Source organism: Tenrec ecaudatus, chromosome 13, assembly GCF_050624435.1.
Source record: "Tenrec ecaudatus isolate mTenEca1 chromosome 13, mTenEca1.hap1, whole genome shotgun sequence".
Lineage (NCBI taxonomy): Eukaryota > Metazoa > Chordata > Mammalia > Afrosoricida > Tenrecidae > Tenrec > Tenrec ecaudatus.
Window position 1 is genome coordinate 77,987,821 of NC_134542.1, and position 23,068 is coordinate 78,010,888.

At 38.6% G+C, this 23,068-nt stretch overlaps 1 protein-coding gene and 1 pseudogene across 1 annotated transcript in view; one reads left to right on the forward strand and one right to left on the reverse strand.

Annotated features, from left to right (window-relative positions):
- Positions 1-2,849: 2,849 nt before the first annotated feature.
- The window catches only part of PSMD14 (proteasome 26S subunit, non-ATPase 14), a 98,504-nt gene continuing 78,285 nt past the window's right edge, over positions 2,850-23,068 (reverse strand). The window contains exons 9-12 of the mRNA XM_075529551.1: positions 20,967-21,041; positions 16,824-16,949; positions 5,472-5,534; positions 2,850-3,265 (exon numbers count right to left, since the gene is read on the reverse strand). Coding sequence (XP_075385666.1) covers positions 3,167-3,265; positions 5,472-5,534; positions 16,824-16,949; positions 20,967-21,041 — 363 coding nt within the window. The 3' untranslated portion in view covers positions 2,850-3,166. The remainder of the gene's footprint in view (positions 3,266-5,471; positions 5,535-16,823; positions 16,950-20,966; positions 21,042-23,068) is intronic.
- Positions 16,422-16,589, forward strand: LOC142425055 (U2 spliceosomal RNA; annotated as a pseudogene).

Here is a 23,068-nt window from a genome sequence, read left to right on the forward strand (position 1 = left end):
CGAGAGGAAGGAACCAGACTCGATCTGGCGGCCCGCAGCTCTCCGCCGGAGTACATTTTTAGAGGCGTGCCTCGGTGGGTCAGCGCTCGGTCCAGATTGCGCCCGGGAGGCGGGCTCGGCGCCTGGGCTGCAGAGGGCACCAGCTGCGCCTCCAGCAGGGTGCCGCGAGCAAGGCGCGGTGCGGTGCGGGAGGCGCTGCTGCATTGGACAGGTTGATGACCAGATGTCCCAGACTCAAGCCGACAAATCTCTGGTAGAAAAATAAAGCCAGACCCGTTTTCCCGTTCGAAAGCAAACCTCAGCTCCCGGCCAGAAAGCTTTATAAAGAAGCAGAGCCTTCAGAGGTTGCGCTGAGGGGCAGGGGAAAGTAACTCTGATACTATTTGGTTCATTTTTCTGCCTGTATATTCTGCTGCCAAGTCACCTCCGAGCGACTTTAGCTCTAATTTTGGTCACTGCCCTGCTCCCTCTCTTCGGTCATGAGTTCTTCTGCTCCTTAGTACCTCTCCTTTCCCTGCTTCTGGAAGGTTCACTTCTGCTGCCGCCAAGGGACTGATAACTGTAGCGAAAGCATGAGCCTCTACCTCCGCTCCTTTCAAGGCCTTGCCATTTCCGCGACCCTGAGCTTTATTATTTTAAGAGTACTACAATGACATGGAAAGGTGCTCAGGGCAGAGTGCACCGCCATCCAGAGTTATAAAGGGGATTGCATAAATTAGAGTGAGATACATGCGCACTCCGCCCACTTTGGGTTACCAATACCACTCTGTGGCCCCTGGCATATAAACTAAACCTTGAACTTAAATTGAACAGTTAGTTGACCCGCCTGCCGGCCCCTTACTTCTACGGAACAGCGCACACAGAACACCCCAAGATCTTATTAAATTTCAGATTATGTTGGTCTGGGTGGGGCTTGAATCTGTATACATACGGAGCTCCCAGAAGAGAGCTGCTGGGCCAGGCAGATCCCACTTTGAATGGTAATGGCTGAGCTTTCAGTGGCTCATGCTAGTTTAAGAGCAAAGTAGGGTCCTTACTGTCCAGCCCTCTAAGCAGGGGTTTTGGCTCAGGTGCTGCATTAACTCTGCTGCTAGATGAATAAACAGATGTGCTGCCACCTTGCTAGGTTTAACGATTTATGATTAACTAAATCCCTTCACTAACTGGGGTGGGGCTGGGGCATCAGGCTGCTTGCTGCTCAAGGAACCGTGTATAAGACAGAGGCATTCATTCACTGGACTCTCTGAGCACCCTTGACTTAAATTTACCATCAGCTTTTGACTTGGAAGAATTTTGATAAGATTCTGAAACTGGACATGTCTTCATTAGCAAATGAGAGAAGCAGGGAGTCCAGGGAAGAAAAACCAATTAAGGGCAAAGGGCAGGGTCTGGTCTACCAGCAACTTTCTCTGTGGCTATCTTCCTTCCTGAAATACTCTCAGGGGGCTAATGGGGGGGGGGGGAGTACTTTTAATCTGAGAGTTGAGAATGGCAGAAGTACTTTTAATCTGAGTGTGGAGAATGGCCTTTGGGCCTTAATAAAGGCCTAAGACACTGCATGAAAAAAATACTGAGCTCTAATCAACAGTATCTGTGCAATCAATGAGAGCCCTAATGCATACAGGGAAAATCATTAACCTGTTCAGATTCAGCAAAAAATGAGTACTACCAGCTTCTTAAATTTTAACGGTAAGTGGTTACCTGTTATACCCGACAATTTAAATTTTTATGTTCTAACTAAAGCATACGAATATACCACTAGGTTTTAAAGAAGAAACTACAAGCAAAGAAATGTTCAGCTAACCTTTTCCCACTTAACTAAAAAGGCAGGGCTAAAGCCACTGGCAATTTAATTCATCTTCACCGCTTCTGTTTTTAACAGTGCTGTAAGAGCCAGGGACTATTCCAGCTGGCCACTGATGCAATTGATCCCATCAGCCATACAATCAAGCCTAACTTCTTAGCACGAAGTTAAAAAAAAGCCAAAGACAAACCTTTCCTTAATAAACCCTTAGAACTATGTCCACTATATTTCCACAAGGAATGATGAATTAAATGTTTAGTTGGGTCCATAGTTTTGGTCATATTCTTCTGATGTCCCCCAATTTGGGGTTGCACTATGAGCATTATTGGGTGTATCTACTTAGGAGGTTGAGGAGTAAGGTCTGTGAAAAGTGACATTAGCTAAATTTTGTTCCTATTAGATAACTGGCTCCTTCCTAAATTTACTTGGTAAAGAAAATGAGAAAACAGTAACAAAAGTATTGCTTATGTGTTCGTGATATTGTACTTACATTAAGCATACTTTTCTTATCCTGCATTGATAAATTGTCTACCTTTCCACTGAGTGAGCTGAAAGTCTACTTAAGTTTTCGGCAGCCACCTCCTAATCTCACAACGGTAAGCTGAAGATATTTTTGTTAAATACTAAATTACTTAAGTTTTGAGACGCTCCCCCCTTCAATTTTACATAGAGGGGCTTTGAAAAATTTGCGAAAAAAATTCTATCATCTTTTGATTCCTTCCATTTTTCTGTGAAGTTTTTGAAGCCCCCTCGTGTATGCCCTCTCTGAGATCCGGAATGATATGCAAATACTGAGCATAACTTCCGGCATATGCTTTTAGTAAAAACCCACGTCATGTCAACGTTTGCTAGATTCCTCACTAATGAGGAAGGAAGCCACTCATTAATGGCCACCATTTTAAATTTGTGAAGGCTTATCACCTTGACATTTCCAGTCTGATATGACCTTAAATGCCAGGGGAAACATCTTTGTGTGAGATTTCTGCTGCACTGTCCAGTGCTATTCTGTCCCTTTCACCCAGTGCCAAAAAGACCTCAGGAGACATAGATTGTAAATGTATTTTATTGTGTAAGCAACAATCAAAATATATTTGTGTTACTGATTTATTCCAATATTAAATGGGAACTTAACAAAATTTGTCCATTTTGATGTATTCTTGTACAACTTTGGAATCTGCAAAGACCCTGACTAAAGAAACAGAAGTAATTGCACAACTGAGACCGAAGGTGTTACAGTGCTGCAAATGATGCCAGATGTCTTACATTTAACCAAATACACCTTCAGAGGTCCCTTGATTTTGAGCAGTAGGAACAATAGAGGAACAGACACTGCCAGTATCACGGTTCGCTTTGTACACGGCTTTATTTAAATACCACAGTATCCAACATAGCGGCTAAACACTGGACAATATTTGAAGTCATGAGCACATCCACATGTTCTTCCAAATGGCGTTTGGGATCCTAAAAGAACATAAAGAGAGAAAAGCAAAAGTCGTATTACCAGGAGACATATAATGCAGGGTTTTTTAGCAGCTGATAAAATTCAGACCTAAATTTACATGTGTGTGATCATGTACACTTTCTTAGTATATTGCTACATTCTTAGGTTTTGTGAATCCTTAAAAAGTTTTGTGATAATAATAATAGACTATACAATGGCATACTGACATACACATCAGTGTTAACGACTCAAACAGAATATAGAGTAACAAGGAATTCTGTAACATAATCATCTAGCTTAAAGAAAAAAGTTAAGTATGTACACACATATTTGTGTGTATTCCCTGCATTGACAAGTACTGAATAGCCGAGGGCTACCTTACTTAACCCAGATATACTAACAGTCATGAATTTTCCTCACTCCCTCAGCATCTTAGGTCAGTATTCTGCGTAGATCAGTGCTCTATATAATTTTAATATTCCAAGAATACCACATTAGACTGATTCAGAAAAAATCTCGAATCGAGTCATTGTGCTGCAGAAAATTTAAATCAATTCTAAAAGTTAATAAATGTTTCACATGGTTATTTAAAGAATTATTCCATAAACATTTTCATCAGTACAATTTCTTCACTAAAGATCTATTTTTTAAATACCCTGATTAAAAATGAAGCTAAAAATGCTTAATTTACACTTATGTTTAAGGCTGGAAACAGTATTTCAGTTGAGTTTAGAAGGATTGCAATGTGAAATATATACTGTGTAACAATTAAAACATAATTGTTAAAATATTCTGCCAAGTACCTATTTTTCAAGTTGACTTGGTTTTTTAAAAGTTTACTTGATTTTTATTTAGTCTTTTTTATTTGTTGTTAATCAAACCAGAATTAATTTGTAAAATCAAGTACATAATCAACAATAATGTAACAAAGAACAGTGGTGGAAATTTAATACAGAAAAACCTTTCTAAAAAAAAACAACAAACACCTTTCTATTACTAGAAAGGCTAAACTGTGTATCATAAAGAAGCCAGAAATGGTTTTGAAATGATCAGTTTATGTAAGTTATTCATCAATAAACCATACCCTCAAGAATTATTGTTTATTTTTACAGTTACGGAATTCTATCAAATTCCAGAGCTAATAATAGTCAGTGATCTAAAACTACATATTAATGTAAGTAGTAGAAAAAGGCAAGGGTGACTACATCATGAAAGAGTAAGATAAAACTATATTTTACTTTTCGGGGGTTGCCGTTAAATGATAATACTAAAAATGTACAGAAATTTAGGGAACTTAAGTTAGAACTTTGCCCTTAAGGCTCTTTTGGAGAAACTGATTTTACAGCGAACTGGCAGCACACTCTCCTCCGTTATCCGCATTACTTCTTGTGGCAGCTGGGTATTTCTTAGAGGTTTTCCATCCAAGAATGGTCCTGGCCCAAACCTACATAGCTTATGAGATGTGATGGGATCAGAGCATATGGTAGGATGGCTGAAAGCAAAGACAGCTTAGTGTCTTGCATCGGAAATATCAGGATTCTGCCAACATCAGCAATATGATAACCATGTTCCATGAAAAGAAAAAAATGTAATCAACATTCTTTAAAAACAGTCTAATTAATCTGTAGGTTCCTTTAATTGGTTGAAATGCTCCCCCCACCCTCAGATAGTAGGGACTAAATATACACATTTCCTCTTGAAAAGGTGAAAGAGCAAATCCTGAGTACAATTCAATGTGGCCCTACGTTTTCCCAGGAGTATTACCTACATAACGGTTCCTATATGATGCTAAAAGTGTTGTTGTCAGGGGCCATCAAGTTGGCGCCAACTCAGTGACCCTATGTACAACACAATCAAATTCACCACATAGGGGAACATGAAAAAAAAGAAATTGCAGGTTAAGTAATTCTATTATTTCATTACTTCCACTGACCTGTCAAAAAATAACAATTAACATTTGAAAAATTAACCCAGGACACATATTTTTGAACCTATTTGTAGCACATTTTCACATAAGACAGTACCTCATAAATGTAACTTTCATCACTGGAATTATTTCTTGTGATTTACTTCGAGATATATATATGATAGTCTGACATAATACAGTGATTTTAAAATTAGTATTATATTTATATGACAGAGAACAAAAATCATATAGGCCTAATACAGTTTTAACTCTACAAAAAGCCCGTGACTGTGACTGCTAACCCATCCCCGCCCACTCACCTGCTTGCCAACATTCTTTATTGCCAGCTGTTCAGGTGTCATCTTATCCTCTTCCTCTACAGCCTGTGAATCGAACACACAGGACAACAGTTTTAAGTTCTAAATTTACTTTTCCCTACTGCAGAGGAAAATAATGAGCACAATTTAAACATTTTATTTAATAAGCTATTCTGCTAATCGAGAAGTGACTTAAGAAATATGTAGACAGCAATAAAAACACAACAGTGGCCCACTCCTCCACACTCCCCCAAACAGCACTGCCACCACCTCAATTCCAACTCGGAGCGACCCCACAAAGGACTTCAGAGTCCGCCATCTTTCTGGGAGCAGCGTCACCTTTCCTCAGAGCAGCCTCGTGCCTAACCCAGGGCCTCACAGGTAGTGTTTAACCATCTGGAAACCATTCTGTGAGGGATGACGAGACGGAGACTGGCGGTACCCACAGTAACCACTTACAGCATGGCGTACTAACTAGTCTGGTTCCTTTTCCTCCCCTCTTCCTCCTTCCACAATTCTCCCTCTGCGCCCATATTTTTTCTTCCCTTTTTATCAGCCCAGCCTGAGTACACCCAATATCTATTTTACAATCACAGTAGCACGAAGGACCAAGAGAGCTGCTGGCTTTTGTTCCAGTTTTCTCTTAACAATTCATATATTTTATTCTCTAAAGTAATACAGTTATCCCTCAGTACAAGGTGGGGTGGGGTGGGGTCCAGGACTCTTGCAGATACCAAAATCCTGGGGTGTTTAAACGTCTTAAGCAAAACTACATAGTACTCAAATTTACATGTAATCTATGAACACCCACATACTTTAATAGCACTTTATCGCCCTCTTAGCTTTTGAGGGTTGAAGGATTGCTCTGATCATTTAAATGCCCCCTCCCTCCCCTACTGTCTACCAGTGGTTGGTTGAATCTGCAGATGTGGAACTTGCAAATATAGAGGACCATCTGCATGTTGTATTCAGAAAATAAAAAAGTTTTAAAAATCTTATTCATGTTAGCAATCTTTCCTGATCATGAAAAAATAGAATTTGAAGTTTCCAGCATTAAAAAGTCACATCAATCAAAAGTCAAACTTAATAAAAATAACACACGTAAACCACTTTCTACCATTTGGAGTTACCTACACACTCTTATATGTAATGTGATCATAAATTACCTAGCACAGTAATTCTGAAGTAATTAAGTCTGGATTAGCTGTCATCACTAACCCTATATTCCAATAATACAACCACCACAAAACTTCTTGAGAATTCTACGTTTAAACATTCAGCTTCTAACCTAGAGATTAGCAGTTCGGGGCCCACCAGCAGAGGAAAGAGGTGGCAGTCTGTTTCTGTAAAGATCACAGGCTTGGAACCCCTGTGGGGCCACTTTACTGTGTCCTGGAGGGTCACACTGAGTCAGAATGGTAGGCCTGCATCAGGTGAACGCCTGCTCTATTTATTCATCGCATACATGCAGTACATTCCCTCCTGACACACGGAAAACTAAGAAGAAAAAGAAAAAATGACCACCCACTTTAAGATATACCATAAAGGTGATTACAAAAGGAGGTAAGGTGGCATGGTAGCAGAAGGCAGGCAACCAAAACCCCAGTAAGGGTTAGTCTTGGATACTCTAAACTTCATAATCTCACAGCTGCCAAATTTCTTCATGTGTGAACAATGAACATGTAGGAAAGGCAATCATCAGACATTTCCCATAAACTGGGAAGTTTGGCTGCATTTCACACCTTCTTAATAGTTTTGTAAACAGAGAACTTGAAAATGAGCAAAGATGGCAAGTGTCTAATTTTATAAATGGACAAACTATCTAGAGAATTTTCCCCAGTAGAAGTTGCCTAAAGATAAAAGATGGCGAATCAGGATTGTATCCATTAATTACTAGAGGATACTTATTTACAACATATCATTAGGAAATACACTTATGACTCAGAAACCTGAAAGCAAAAAAAAGAAAAAACGTTAATAACACTCCAAATCTAGAATCCCCCAGACAGAGAATATGCTCATTTTCAGAGTCAGATGTCACTCCTATGAGTCTCAGCTAGTTATAAAAAGTCTTTCCCAATAGGGAATGGCTTCTTCCACCATCTCGATGTTTTAAATTCATGGGAATGCTGACAACACATTAGGAACTTCTCTTTCTAAATTACTTTCACAAATTGCAACATGAGTCTTTACTGACTTGAAAGCCTATTCAGATGAATGGAACATTCGCATTGGTTTGTACTCCACACCCATTCAGTGTTAGTCGTTCTGGGTAAAAGCCAACAATGGCACAGTATTGAAAGGAGGCAAGAGTTTTGGAACTTGGCTCAAAATACCAATCCATGTACAAAATAGTCATTAGGAAGCAAATCTGGAGGACTGCAAATATCAAAGATGGTAGACACAAAAACATACAGGTCAGAAAGCATTTAAAGTATAAGTAGAACGTAAAAAGATATAAGTAAAAAATTGTAAATCTTTTACACCATTAACCACTTTACCAATTAGTTTTTTTCCATTTCCAATAATTAAGAGAGTTCACAAACTCTTTGAGAAGTGCAGATGGTAAAAAGTACTCCCAGCCATCAATGCCATCTGGGAAGTGGGGAGCAGCTGTAGATTCAGGCATGTACTAAGGTTGCAAACCTCTATGACAAAAGAGCAAGCACAGCTCATCCAGGATAAGGCAGACCAGATCATCCCCTCAAGCCCCTAAACATTTTCTCCATCTCCTCAGGTTGTCAATATCTCATCCACCACCTGGGCAAGGACAGTGTGCCTTCATTCATAGTTCTAATCTGGCTAGTCACCAGGAGAAATTAAGACGTTGGTAGCAGTAGAAACAAATGCCATTCAGGCACAGGCAGTGTCCTCACTAGGGAACTTCTGTGTTTATGGCAACTTCTGTGATTTGGCGTCAAAATTTGCTTTTGCAATCGTGCTCTTCGGTTTACTCAACCAACAAAAAGCACTGAGAATGTTTGTGGCTATTCACACTAGAGACGTTTCTAACAGTTTATCAACAAAGACCCCCAGATGGCTGTCCCTTCGTGTTTGGTCGGCATAATTCTTAGAAATTCTTGGAATTTGGTCTGTTGTGTGATCATAATCCCCTCAGATGTACCCCGTCTTTAAATAGCGTTTTATTAAATCCACTAACAACAGTCTCTTTTTCTGTTAATAGTCAAGTTTCCCAAATGGAATGTCTGTGTCTCCAGCTCCACCAATGCAGTGACCTCTTTACCAAATACGGATCGAAGTCACTGAGTGCTGCTGACACTCGTTCAGGGAGCCCCACCAGGTCTATGCCAATGGACTTGGTGTTCTTGAACTTTCTGTATACTTTTAAGGTACTCAAAATCTGCTTCCTCTTCTAGTTCTGTAATCTTTCTTTTCATGACAGCATATCAATATATTCTCACGCCATCATTTTCTGACTATTCCTTAGGTTGCTCCCTGCCCCACCCCTACCCCTAACCCTGCCACCAGCTCTGACCTGTTAACGCTGTTTACTCTAGCACGGTCACACTCCCACATAAGCCAATGCTTTTAGATATCACATAGATGGCAATTTTTGCTTACAAGCAGAAAGCAAACTGCTAAATGGTATATGTTCATTTTCCACCCATTTCAGAATTTCAGCATAACTGCGGATAAATCTCAAGATAAATATATCTTGTTTCCTTCTTGATTTTTATAACGAGCCTTGGTAGTGTACTGGTTAAGTGGTTTGCAGGACTCCCCACAGCAGAAAGGTGGAGCAGTCTGCCCCCATGATGACGGTCTTACACTCCTACGAGGCAGTCCTCCTCGACTTACAGGGGTACCAGGTTAGAGATGATGCAACAGCAGTGGGTTTGTAGTTCCTGACCTTTATATCAAGTCAATATATTGACTACATAATAAAACGCCACACCATTGGTTACAGACCTTAAAGAGATGGGGTGGTGCAGTGAATTCTTTAACACCCCCCTTCTAGTCATCGTCCATATAATTTCCACCAAATGATTGGTGGGGCTATTCAAATACCAAGGGGAACGATGCACTTAGGTACATGCCTCCCTTGTAGGAGTAGAACTATATAAATAAGGTACATGGAATCCTAAAACAAGGGAGTTGGTAAGTTTTACCGTCCACTAAGCTTATTCCATATAGGTGCTATGACAAATATTTCATTAGTTCACAGAATATTCACACCATCCTGATGAGCTCACCTATATTTACACATGGAGAAATCAGAAACTATTATCTTGGGATAACATGTTAATTTCAACAATATTTCTACTATATACTATATAGAACTCTTTCAGAATACCTTACAAGACCACAGTATGTTCTAGGCATGTCCCCGACAGTGGAATTTTCATCATTTTATATAAAGTGATGAAATTGTACAATAAAAATATTCACTCTGAGTAAGACAGTTCTTTCTCTCTAGGAGCTCATTATTTGGATTTTACTTGTCTCTTTGGAATGATTGAGACCTGAAGCGTGTTTTAGCATGTACAAGGCGCAATGATGAAAGTTAAGTTTATTTAACTTTGCCTTGTGGGTTCCCTGGAGAGAAGGGTTCCGAGTGAACACATGAAGGTACATCCTCCGTAAAGGAAGACTGGATTATGTGATGTAGAGTGGTGACAGAGAAAAAGGAAAGAAGGCTGGCTGTGGAAGAGAAGGAGAAAAGACCAGTCCAAAGATTCAAGGCCAGGTAGCATCTAGGAAAATTAGAATATCATTATTAAGAAAATGGGTAAAGTAAACTGTTCTGAGGAGGGACAAAAGACAACACTGTTCATCTTTGGACGAGGAGATTTGAAGTAACTTGGACATGCAAATCGAAATGTGTAAGGATCAGCTACAGAAGACAATGAATTTCAAGTGAAAAGAAAAAGAGGACTATGAAAGTTGTCAGCATGATTAAGGCAAGAAAATAGCTAATTTTTAAAAGGTGTATAAATAGAAAAGGCTTACTCTTGGTACTTCTGGCAGAGGTACAGAAGGTGGCCAGCTGGGTGGCTGTTTTCAAAGAACCAAGAGAAGCAGGGGAGGGTGGAAGCAAAGGTTAAAAGGTCAAATATGAAAACGAGAGCACACGGACAACTGAAAAAGTGGAGATACCCGGATGATTGCCGTCATCCTACCCTACTCCAGCAAGGAGAGAACGCGCCTCTAAGAACACTGGAGACGTTAGGCTATATTTTGTCCTGTCACACCTAAAGAAAGGACAGGGGCTAAATGTGCCACAGTGGGAAACACCTGAGGGTCATAAGGAAACCATCACCTCCATCTATTTCTGAAACATTTTCATGTCCCTATAGGCAAACCTGGATTCCTTATTTCTCCACCCTGCCCCCAACTCAAGCCTTCCTTCAGTCTCTATGGTGTTTTACCTCAGGCTTCTTTCACGTTGAGTAATAGATTAGAGGTGCATTCATGTTGTAGTCAGTATCTGTGGCACTTTTTTTTTTTTACATTGGAATAATATTGCATTTTGTACGAGGGGGTACCCAACCCAGGGTGCCCCCCAACCCTGCAAACAGGATGTGATGTGAGGGAGGTAGTTCATTTGGAGTTTGTTCCACCAGGTCAGACTGTTACTCAAGCTTTCTATTTAAAGGCATATTTTGTGGCATCACAGTGTGCCACAAAAATGTCCTTTGTGGCAGACAGGAGACTGGTTTTGCCACCACGGCAATGCACCTGCTCACGGACCCATCTCAGTGCACCAGTTATTGGCAAAAACCAGCATGCCTCTCTTGCCTGACGCACCTTACTCAGACCTCACTCCATGAGACTTCCTTTTGTTTCCGCAAACGCAGAGGGACATGAAAGTAATTTGATGATATAGAAGAGGTGAAGGAAAAAAAAGGAGAGAGGTGCCATCAGCCATCCAAACAGATGAGTTTGAAAGTGTTTCCATGAAGGGAATCACAGATTTGACAAATGTGTTAAGTGATAATGGAGAGTACTCTGAAGGTGATAAGATTATTTTGTAAAAAATATTTAAATACACAGCTTTTTGGGGTGAAGGGATTCGGTTTTGGGGGGGTATCCCTCATATGTGTACACTTTGTTTATCAAGTCATGTGTTGATAAGATATTTGGGTTGTTTTTACCTTTTGGCTACTGAGAATAATGTTGCTGTGAGCATTTATGAACCAGTTTCTGTTTGAGTATTTCCTTTCAATTCTGCTCCTTTAGTATGTTTACATGTATTTGTGATAGAGATATCTTGGGAAAAGGGACAGAAAGTAATATGGTAGGTCTGGTTTTGTACTGTTGTACAATTAGATTTTGATATCAACAGCAGGCTGTGAATATTTCTTTAGGTTAGTACTTTGGAAATTTTATCTTTCATAATAAATCCTTTATATAGAACAGGCAAGATTCAAGATTTTGGTGTATTAAAAATGGAAAAATCTCAAGTATATTACAAGAATATAATATCACTTTACTTTCCTACTATTAGTATGTTTTTCCCAAACAATTTTATTCCCTCTAAGATTTCAAAAGATAAAACAAAAATTATTTCTGTTTACCATTATAGTTCTTTCCTTGATTACTACAGTTTAAATGCTTATAATGCCATTTGTTCTTTCACTCACAGGGTTTTCTAATTCGTTTGCCCAATTTATTACTGCTTTATTAAAATGGTTTCATATGGATATTCCTATTGGAATTAAAATGAAGTTTGGAGGTCTTAACATTATAAAGTAGCTTTCTAATGGTACGAAATCAGCTATTTAGAAACATGGTATGTCTTATTTGAAAAAGCTAGGTAAAAAAAGTTAGGTATGTTCGTATAGTTGGCATATTTCACATGTACATTCGAAAGTATTTTGCTATTTTGTGGGATAAGAACTGGGTTGCTAAATGCAAGGTAGGGGCTCAAACTCACCAACAACATCAAGGAGAAAAATGAGGCTGCCTATCCCAGAAAGATCTGGTGTCTGGGAAACTCAAAGAAGCAGTTGTATGCTGTCTTATCGGTTACTATGAACTAGAATCAACTCAATGGTAGTGGGTAATTATGAACTAATTTGCTTCTGACAGTTTATATTTCAATTGTTTTCTATTGAATGGTTTGCTAGTAATTATAACAGTTTTTATAATTTTCCTAGTTCATTTCCTTGGATTTTCTATTGTTATAAGCCTATAATATTCAAATACTGATTCCATGGCCCATTTCCCCTACATTTATACATTACTTTGTCTCATTTCAGTAACACAAAATAAGACTTTAATACTTGTTACTGAGGAAACCAAAATCCAGCCATATAAAAGTATCCAAGAATGGGTGAAAACTATGGACTAGAACTCAATATCATAAAAAGAAAAAAAAAACCCTAGGCGTACCGGTCAGATAAGAGTTTGGTGGGACTCTTACTCTATGGTCTTTATCCTTCAGGTCTTGAACTGTACTCACCTCCACTTTAGAACTGTCATTTAGGATCAAAAGGACAGCATTTCCCCAAGGACAAGATTCAGAGGGTTAAGAAAGAAGAAGGAAAGGGAATAGGAAACACGGGGAGGAAATGGGCTAAATGATGGTGCATTGAGGAGATTGCAACGGATGAGTTGAATCAGAATGTATATGAATTGCTGAATGTAAATCTATGGTGTGCTCTGTAAACCTTCACCTAATACACACACACACACGCACACACACTCCCCAAAACAATTTAAAAAAACTATCCAAATTTCTTTGGTTATTAAGGTTAAGTATTGAGTAGTTCAGTATTTCCATAGTAAAAGTAAACGAGAAGATCTCAGAATATTCAGGACTACATGTCTGAAAGCAAGGCAAAAATTTTTTGTTTTTAGGTCAGTCTCAAAATGCTGTTTTACCTGTAATCATTTACAAATATATAACCAAATGTAATCACCAATTTCAGAAAACAGATTAATTGTCACATGAATAAAGTAGGATACCAAGAATAATAGAGTAGTGGGTATTAATTCAGTTTGGTAGAGAAGATAAATGATTAATAATTACTATGCATGTGTTGAAGTCAAACTTAATTTTAAGAACTTGGTGCATAGGCATTTAATTATTTTCTAATCTTCTTTTACTTAAGAAGCACTAACTGGCACCTGATAATAATTACCTTCATTTAAAATGTCACTCAATTAAAAAGAACACTGTACAGAGTTGGTACATAAGTGTTAGTAAAAAAAACCCAGCTACGCTTTTTCAATCATAGTGAGAATTATATTCTCAAACCTGGACTCCTTTGTATCACAGCTTAAATATTTTACAAACACAATTTACAAAATTTTTAGTAGTACAAAGATTTTAAAAGTAAAAAATAAGATGGGCAATAATCATCAGAAACAAATTACTTCCTGGAAGTGGTGCCAATATGGACTTATTTAAACTTGAAATGCTACATAGAATGAAAATAGTTCCTTGGAGTCTACTGAATAATAGTTTAAGTAATTTTTTTTAATTTATAAAAGTGAATTTGATTCAAATACGAAAATACTTTTCTCCCTTATCTAATCTGCAGGATAAAAACATATACCAAAAAAGACAAAGTAATAATAGTGATAATAACTGCCCCTACAATCTGGCACAATGGAAATTCCCAGCGGGAACACCATACAAATCAAGACATGCTAATCAGAGCCAAAGCAAATGCTGCTGGAACTTAGTTTGTCTGAGCCCATCAACGTCCTTTCAAAGCTTTCTTCTCTCAAAATACTTATTATACTTGATCAATTTTATTTACTGTATATTGACTAATATTTATCTTGTTAAGATGTGTTTAAAATAAGATAGTTTTTAGCTATGATTCCAAAAACTTAAGCTTTAGCGCCTACCAATAACATTTAGTCTCTAATTTTTAAACAGTTGTATAAAATGAAACTCTTATCTCCTTTCCCAATCATTCCACTGACATTGGAAATATTACCGTTACTACTATTCTTCCAGTCCTCTAGGCAGGCAACCTTGAACTCATCCATCTTTGATTCCTCCTACTTCACACAGCAAAGCCCTAGGGGTGCAGCATAAGGTCAGCAGTTTAAACCTATTCACTGCTCCATGGGAGAAAAGTGAGGTTTTTTGTTCCAGTAGAGATCTAGAGCTTCAAAATCAACCCAGAACTGCTCCTTTGGGTTACTCTCATTATGCAATTTGTACACCATTTTACTTTTAAATCCATTAATGTTCCCATTGCCATTGCCACTGGACAATCAAGACATGCAGTACCTCAGTGTGAATAACAGAAAGCTCCTCCTAAACAGAATCTCCATTTCAAATGCTCTACTTACAACCTTACCTTTTCTATACTAATGTCCACTTATGTTTCTAATACTAGGTTCATCATGCCCCTACTCCAAAAAAAAAAAAAATTAACCCCTATTCTGATATTCCAAATTGTTGGCTTCAATCACCTAAAGTCTTTTATTCCCCACTGCTCACCCTCATGCACTAAGTACTCTAGCCACAAAATCTGCTCCCTACACATGTCCTGGGTACTTATGCTTTCCTAGTCTCTGCTTTGCCTATAGACATTCCTCTAATTTGTACAAATCTTAACAGGTTTCATGGTCTAGTTTAAATGGTATTATTCCCAAAGACAGCATCTTGCATCACCTCAACTCAAAGTCAGGAGCTTCACATGGGATGGTATAGGGCAGTGTTTTCCTAACTTCCAACTTCACTCAAAGAGCATACATACCTCCTGAAGTCTTGTTAAATTACAGATTCTGATTCAGCAGGTCTAAAAAGTAGGATCTGGAAGCCTGCATTTCTAAAAGATCCCATGCAGTGATGTGTGGAATGTTTGAACATGAAGATGTTACATGGAGCAGACTTTGGCCCTGCTTTACTATAAAAGAAGGAGCTTCATTTCTCACTTAAATTTGCAGTCAAAACAAACAAAATACATCTCACTGCCACTGAGTGATGTCAACTCAAAGTGACCACATAGAACAGGCTAGAACTGTCCTTGTGAGCCTCCAAGACTCTAACTCTTTATGGGAGTAGAAAGCCCCGTCTTCAAGAAATATTTATAAATATAAGTGGGCTTTCTAAATCCATTAGAGGGTGACAAACTATATGTAGATGGGTATATGTACATGTATATACATTCTGATAAAGATTAAAATAGAGGCAAAGGAAAAATATAGAATACATCACAAACAATAAGGGTAAATATTATTTCATAAAACTTTTCTTTCAAACACATATCCACATACACTTATATGTATTGGATCAAAAGGTAAAATCTATTTCTCATGATAGTTTTCATCTAAGGAGGTGGAAAATATAGAAGATATATTTTAGTCACATCTAGAGTTCATTCTAACTTCAGAAATATAAAGAACACAAATCTAGGAAGAAAAAATATTACTATGGTCATACATATTTTTAACACACAATAAACACTTTTAAAAAATACAACTTTTAAGGTACCCTATAAAAGGTAGTCTCCCCTACTTACTCTTCTTTGAATCACCCTGCTTACTTTCTTCAGAGCACCAAGTACAATGTCTTGGCTGTAGCTATCACAATGTAGGACGCTATATTTATTTGCTTCCTGTATTCCCTATCCGAAAGTTAAGTTCCTTGAAGATCTTATTTGTCATGCTTCTCACCATAGCTCCAGTATCTGCCTGGTAACAGTAGGTTTTCATCAAATATGTATTAAGTATTAATAGCAAAGTTCTTTAGATAAATTACACACAGGGAAGTCCAGAGGCTTGTATGGCTGTATACCCTTCCTTCCTATCTGAAAAAAAGAAGCTAAAACAAAAAATACCTTTCTGCCATCAAGTCAATTACTACTCATAAGCAATCCTATAGGACAGATGAGAAAACTGTGGGTTTCTGAGGCTGTAACTCTTTACAGGAGTAGAAAGTCTCATCTTTCTCCCACAGAGCAGAGGGTGATTTTGAACTGCTGACCTCGTAAGTCCATTAGCAGACCAACTGTAATATATAATGCTGCTTCTCAGCCTTTTGGCTAAGATCAAGTGTAGTATCCGAAAAAAACTTCCTGAATAATTAATTAGAAGATTTTCAAAGTACGTCCGTTTTGCCTGCCAGTGGTTCCATTAAACAACAATGAACAGTGAATGAAGTTTTAACAGAATGCAGCCACACGTCCTCCTCTGAACACTGCCCATGACCGCTTTCGTGCCACAGCCCAGTTTCAGTTTCCACAGATTGGATGGTCCACAAAATAAAAAGGATTTGCTATCTGGCCACGTACAGAAAAAGTTTGCCAGCCCCGGTACAAGTAATTGGCCACTCTACTTTCAGGTATTTATATTTGCACAATGATTAATGTCTAACCACATATATCTCAGTGACTGTAAGAACCAAATGCTCACAGTAAATTTTACCTTATTGTAATTCTTGGCTAATTCCAACATCTCTTTTACCACTGATTCATTGTGTTTACAATGTTCACTGTAGTCCTGAAGTGTCAAGCCTTCCATCCAACTCTTCTTATGCAAATTTAGCAACATCTAAAAAATATAAATAAAAAGTAATAACTTCCTGCATTGAGAACACCGGTCCCTTCACATGCCTGACAAACAACTTCAGAAAAAGCCTTGGAATTCATAAATTTAGACTTAATAACTCAAATAACTTGGATATAAATTTGATAAATTTAACCCAACCTAAGGAGCATTCCAGCCCCGTGTCTTTCCAGTTATTGTCTTTCTGCCTTGAAGGTTATTCCCCTTACTTTCTATAATTCCTGAAGATACATTTTGATCATATCTAAAGAAGCCACCCTAATCTAAGAAATCTTTCTTCCCTTAACTTACTTTATTATTTGTAAGCACTTGTCAACACTTTTTGTTTACATGTTTGTTTTATTTTGTTTACATGTTTATTGTATTTCTTTCTCACTAAAGAGAAACTCGAGGGCAGGAAACTTGCTTTGATCACTGCCAAGACCATGAGGGTCTACATTTTAGAACACCATCTACTCATGGCTGATATTCCAGATACCTGTTGAACCAATAGACGAATAAAACAAACTCTCATGTTAGACACAACGAACTCTAATTATTTCATATAGTTTGCCTTTCAAATGTCAAGATAAAATAAATGCTCTGTTGACTGAACTTCTCTGAGCCTCAATTTATATATCTATGCATTGAAGGTTTATATCAGACAATCTTAAAATTCTTACAAATATTAAAAGCAGATCTGTAATGTTAAAAGTTAAAATGTCTAGTCAGAAAATATTTTAAAAAATGAAAATACTTCAAGTGAAATGGAAATGGATAGATTCAGCTAGTTGACAATCTCACTATGAAACGGGAGTCTGGCCTTACTTTCTTGTTATTGGTAGATGTCACAGAGTTTGATTTTTAGCCTGTAGTGAACCAATGTGACCAACGAGAATCGCCCCACAGGTTGTCTAGGCTGCAGTATTCACAGGAGCAGATTTCCAGCTCTTTCCTCCTCCTGTGAAGTCACTGATTAGGTGTGAATCACCAACCTTTTGGTTAGCAGCCAAGTGCTTAAACACCAGACTATCAAAAGGCGTCCTTGGCCTCATGTTAGTAATCAAGAAAGTAAACACTTTAGTTCAGCGTTTCTCAAATTAAAATCCTAGTTTTGAGTACGAACTCTTGGAAGCCTTTGGATTCTTGCGACAGTTTTATTTATAAAGTCCTCACCACAGTCCGTTCTATAAATGTTCTTCAATTGAAGACTAACATCAGGGATTTGTTTCTAATGAATGAAAAATTATGCAAAATGAGTAAAACAGTGGCTACAGTGTCAATTTGCCATGAGAACCACCTACTGACTGCCACTGGGTCAATTCCAATTCACAGGAAGCCTACAGGCCAGAGTAGAACTGCTCCATAAGGTCTGCAAGGCTGCCCATCTTTCTGGAAGCCCACTGCCCCATGGCTGTCTCTCCAGAGGCATGCTGGCTTTTCAGCTGGCAGTCGAGCTCTTTAACCATGGCACCAGCAAGATTCCTTGCCATTAGGTCCAGTATATACTCTAAATGTGACCCATGGGCCACAAGGACCTGTGGCACAGTTGCATCACTTGATATGTCTCTTTCTAGCCATAGTCTTTAAAATTCCCAAGAAATGACTGGGTGGACCATGAACATAAGGTGTGCGGGGCTCTTAACGTGGGGGCTGTTTGGTGTTACAATCCTGCTTAGTTTAAAGTGAGCCACTTCAGAAGCATGAACAGAAGATCTCATGACCACCAAAAAAGTAGAGCCATGAAACCCCTGCATGGAGAAGCAGCGGGAGCAGAGACAGGGGCACTAAGAAAATGACACTTTCTGACCAGAGAGAGTGAAGCTGAGTGCCTTCAGGCAGGAAGCTGGCTTGCAGAGTGGGTGTCCTCTGGGCATTTATCAGTGCTAAAGGAGGTTTTTTTTTTGTTTTTAAACATTTGTGGAAACAGAGCAGAGGTCCCAGAGACCCGTGGCTGAGAGACCAAGAGCTAGGGAGAGTAGAGAGAGAGGGGCCTGTGGGAATGGCCCAGAGTGGGTCCTGACTGGTGAAGTTGCTTTGTCCTTCCATTTCTGATGAGGACCTGTTCATTTCCCTAATAAACCTCAGAATCGAGAGCACTGTGTATTGTGAGTTCTGTGTAGCAGCTGCAATGTATTACGGAGCCCAGCAGAGAAGGAGAGTGCTGTGGGAGGGGCAGTGGTGTCAGATTAGGGTAAAGAAGGTGGAAAGGTGGAGGCGTGTGTGACCTCTGCCTCTAAGAACCAGCTTGGCCTTATGCAGTCAGAGGAGGTCAGACACAAGCTCACCCTGTTTGCACAGGATCTAAACACATACTTAGAAGTGTAAGGATTTGTGTTTTAAAAGATTAAACTCACTGTTCAGAGGTTTGCAACTATGTGTGATAAAGCTTTCATCTTATGCTAAAGAGTAAACTCTATGTGCGAATGAGACTTTTCAGCATGCAAAAGCTCAGAATTTTCTTACCCTCTCCCAAGGCTTACTGAAATAAAAGTAATTTGGAAAAAAAATCAAAACCAAACAGAAGTTGGAAAAACCTACACAGGTGACTAATTTTCTTTGATTGCTTCCCATCTTCTCCACTGATAATTTTCTAGGAAATAGATCCTTGTAAAATGCTGATGCAGTTCTACCTACCAATGTAATAAAGCTGGAATAATGTCAGTGCTGAGACACTGGATTCCCTTACCACTTTAAAAGAAGATTCCCTCACAGCAGCAGGGCATTCCTACCATGCTTGCACAGGAACTCATGGGGACCCTGATGAGGGTTGGGGTAAAGTATATATATTGGATGAGTAAGAATAAAGAAAGGACTATTGTTTCTTAAAAAGTGGCTGAACTGAGCTATTCTCAAAACTCATTGTCAGTCAGTTCCAACCCACAGTGGTCACATAGGACAGAGTGGGACTACCACTGTAGGTAAAGGCTACAACTCTTTATGGAATTTGAAAGTCTTGTCTTTCTCCTATGGAGCGGCTGGTGGTTTTGAACTGTTGATCTTGTGCTTAGCAACCCAACACACAACCACTATGCCACCAGGGCTCCTACAGGAGCATAAATATAACATTAAAATTTGAATATATCAATACATTTATGCTTTTATAACACGGATGGTGACTAAGTCTATAGATTCTATAGGATACCAAATAAGAAAAACTATAGAAGAGAAAAACTGGTGTTAATTAGCTGGATATTTCCAAATGGTTGGTACCAGACTGACAAAATATTTATATCTCCAAACCTCTGAGTAAATTTCACAGTTTATATCTAATTGGTATCATTTTTCATGGTCTATACCCATCCTACATAAAGTTTGAAGTATTGAAAAATGTACTTCAGGCAGTCACTAAATCTACAGTAGGAGTACACTTTGGAATATAAGCAACGGGCTCAATTGAGAGCGTCATCGTTTCTCTGGGTCTCTCAGGCCAATGGTGAACCGTCCCCTGCTGCCCCTCCGTCAACACTACACTAAAGCACGCAGGCCCTTCAGGTGAGGCTGTGGGGGACCGGGACTTTTAAAACAGATTATGCTTGCCTGGCACACATTGACATTTGTTACTGCCAGCCCTACATTAGGCGGAAAACGGTCAGGTAGCAGATTTTTTTACAACTGTCATAAATGCAAAATGTTGGATGAGACAGTTGATAAGTAAGGAAAAGATGCAATTTAGTTACCAAAAGTAATTTCATTTTACTAGAAAAATTAATTAGAAAAATCACAAAACCAACTCAAAGCTTTCTGTAATTTTTTTTATGAAAGCAAAGTAGATAATGGTATTTGTTTCCTACTGCTTCTGCTTTAGAATATATCAATAAAGTAAAATACATCTTTCAATATGTCCAATAAGATACTCCTCTATTTTGTGTGATAATTTGTTTGGAATTGAAAAACATTAGAATGAAATATGTCAAAATATTCATGAAAGAGCTTAAGAGTTTAAATGCAAATTATACATTAGGTAAGAGTTTAAACTGTTCCCCCCTCCACACTTTCCCTAAAATAAAAATATAAGTTTACCTTTTGTTCCAGTTCATTTTTCCGATAGTTAATAGTTATGGAGTAGTAATGTCTGTTTAGTCCATGAATTAATGCCTGTAAGTAAAGGAATGGAAAAGAGGAAAAATGAGTATTTTTCATCTAATAAAGCAAACATAACTGCTTGAAACTAATGACATATGCTAGACAACATCATTAAGAATTCAAACTCACTGCCATCGAGTCCGTGCTGACTCATGGCTACCCCACAGGACCAGGTAGAATTGCCCCCTCTGAGTTTCCGAGACAATATCATTTACCATCCACTTAAAAAATACACATCCCAAGGTTTAAATAATATGATGTTCAGAAGTTAAGTTTAGAGGGCAGATCAGAGCACGGTATAAAACCAGCCATTGCTGAGTCTTGTCCGATGTGTGGTGACTCACAGTAGAGCTGGGCTCCACAGTTTTTAATGGTTGCAATCTTTATGAAGCGCATTGCCAGGATGTTCTTTCAAGGTATCTTTGGGTGGAGCTGAAATGCCAGCCTTTTGGTTAATAGTCAAATATATAACTTCTTGCACCACCCAAGCTCAGCAACTTCAGGGGTCTTGTTCAGAGTTGGAGATAAGGTTATGACTTTATCATAATCTACATAATAAATAAACCATTCACAATTTATTAAGTTTGATTTTACATAAATCAAGGGAACTTTGGGTGGCACAAGTGGTTAACATGCTTTCTAAACTCTCGAATTAGGTCTTCAGGTGTTGAGGTAGAGGAAGAAGGGGTAGAAGTGAACATTTAATGAGCATCTAGGATCCACTTCACACATTATATCTTTAAATTTCACAGCAATTCAATAAGGCAGGCTCAAAAGCTTACTGTGTCCCATTTTCTACTGATGAAGTTGAAATTTGAACTCAGGTTCTTTTGATTCCCAAAAGCCTGTGCTTTTGCTACCATACTACACCACCATATGTCTTAGAAAGTTCTTGAATAGAGTCCAAGTACTTCTAGGTCAGGGTGAAAAGAGGACATAGTTTTTTGGTTTTTTTTTTATTGTGATACACAGTTTATTAGTGATTGCTAAACAAGGGGAAGGTTAGCTACAGAGTTTGTAAACAAAATGCAATATGGCTTTGCTTGTGTCAGCCCTCTTGTTTTGTTTTGTTTTTTTTAACAATTTATTGGGGCTCATACAATTCTTTTCACAGTTCATAGAGGACATAGTTTTATCTTGAAGCTTTGTTAAGCAAAAAGCACTCCACCAAATATTAAAACATTTGAGACATACACTGAAATAATCCATTTCTTATATTCCTAATGCTTGGCATAACGGTATCCTGTAAGGTCCCCTAGGGAGTGATGGTTGAAAATGGGTAATATAAAAAATTTAAGTACTAAGACTATGTGTGAAATCTTTATTTCAATAATCACCAGAATTATAGTTCAGCCTCCCTCTCCCCGGCTCCCAAATGCTACACTGTGCAATTCAAAGAGTGGAAGTAACCAGGGTCTTTTTTACTTTGTATTCACCACTATGCAAATTAAAATGAGGAAAGAACGGAACTTGGCTTGAATTTTAGGTCCTAATCCCTCCCTCATCCAAGCGTCGTTGTCCTATGCCCCAACTACACAATTCTACATGGTGGCCACACAGCTAAAAGCAGCAGTGGTCAATAAATTGATAAGCCAGCCAATGAGCCCACATGTTGGAGATTAATTGAAAAGCTGAAATATACACGTTAGTACGTTAAGGCACTATATCTTCTTAATTTCAAATACATTTAGATAAAAGTAGTCAAACTAACACCAGATTCTGACTCACGACAACCCTACGTGTGCTGGAGCAGAGATGTGCTCCAGAGAATTGCCCATGGCTGAATCCTGGGACATAAACTGCTAGCCCTTTCTTCTGAGGTATCTCTTGGTGGCACTGCCTCTCCAACTGTTTGGTTGGTGGCCAACTACATCAACCATTTGTTCTTTGGAGGACACAAATATGAACACACTGAGTATCATGATAGCAAATCAGATGTATTCTCTCAAGCAGTCTTCCAGTTTCACTTACCTCCTTCTGTGCGTTTATCCCAATCCATCAATAAGCTCGCCAAGTAATCATTGCACGTGAGCGCAAAG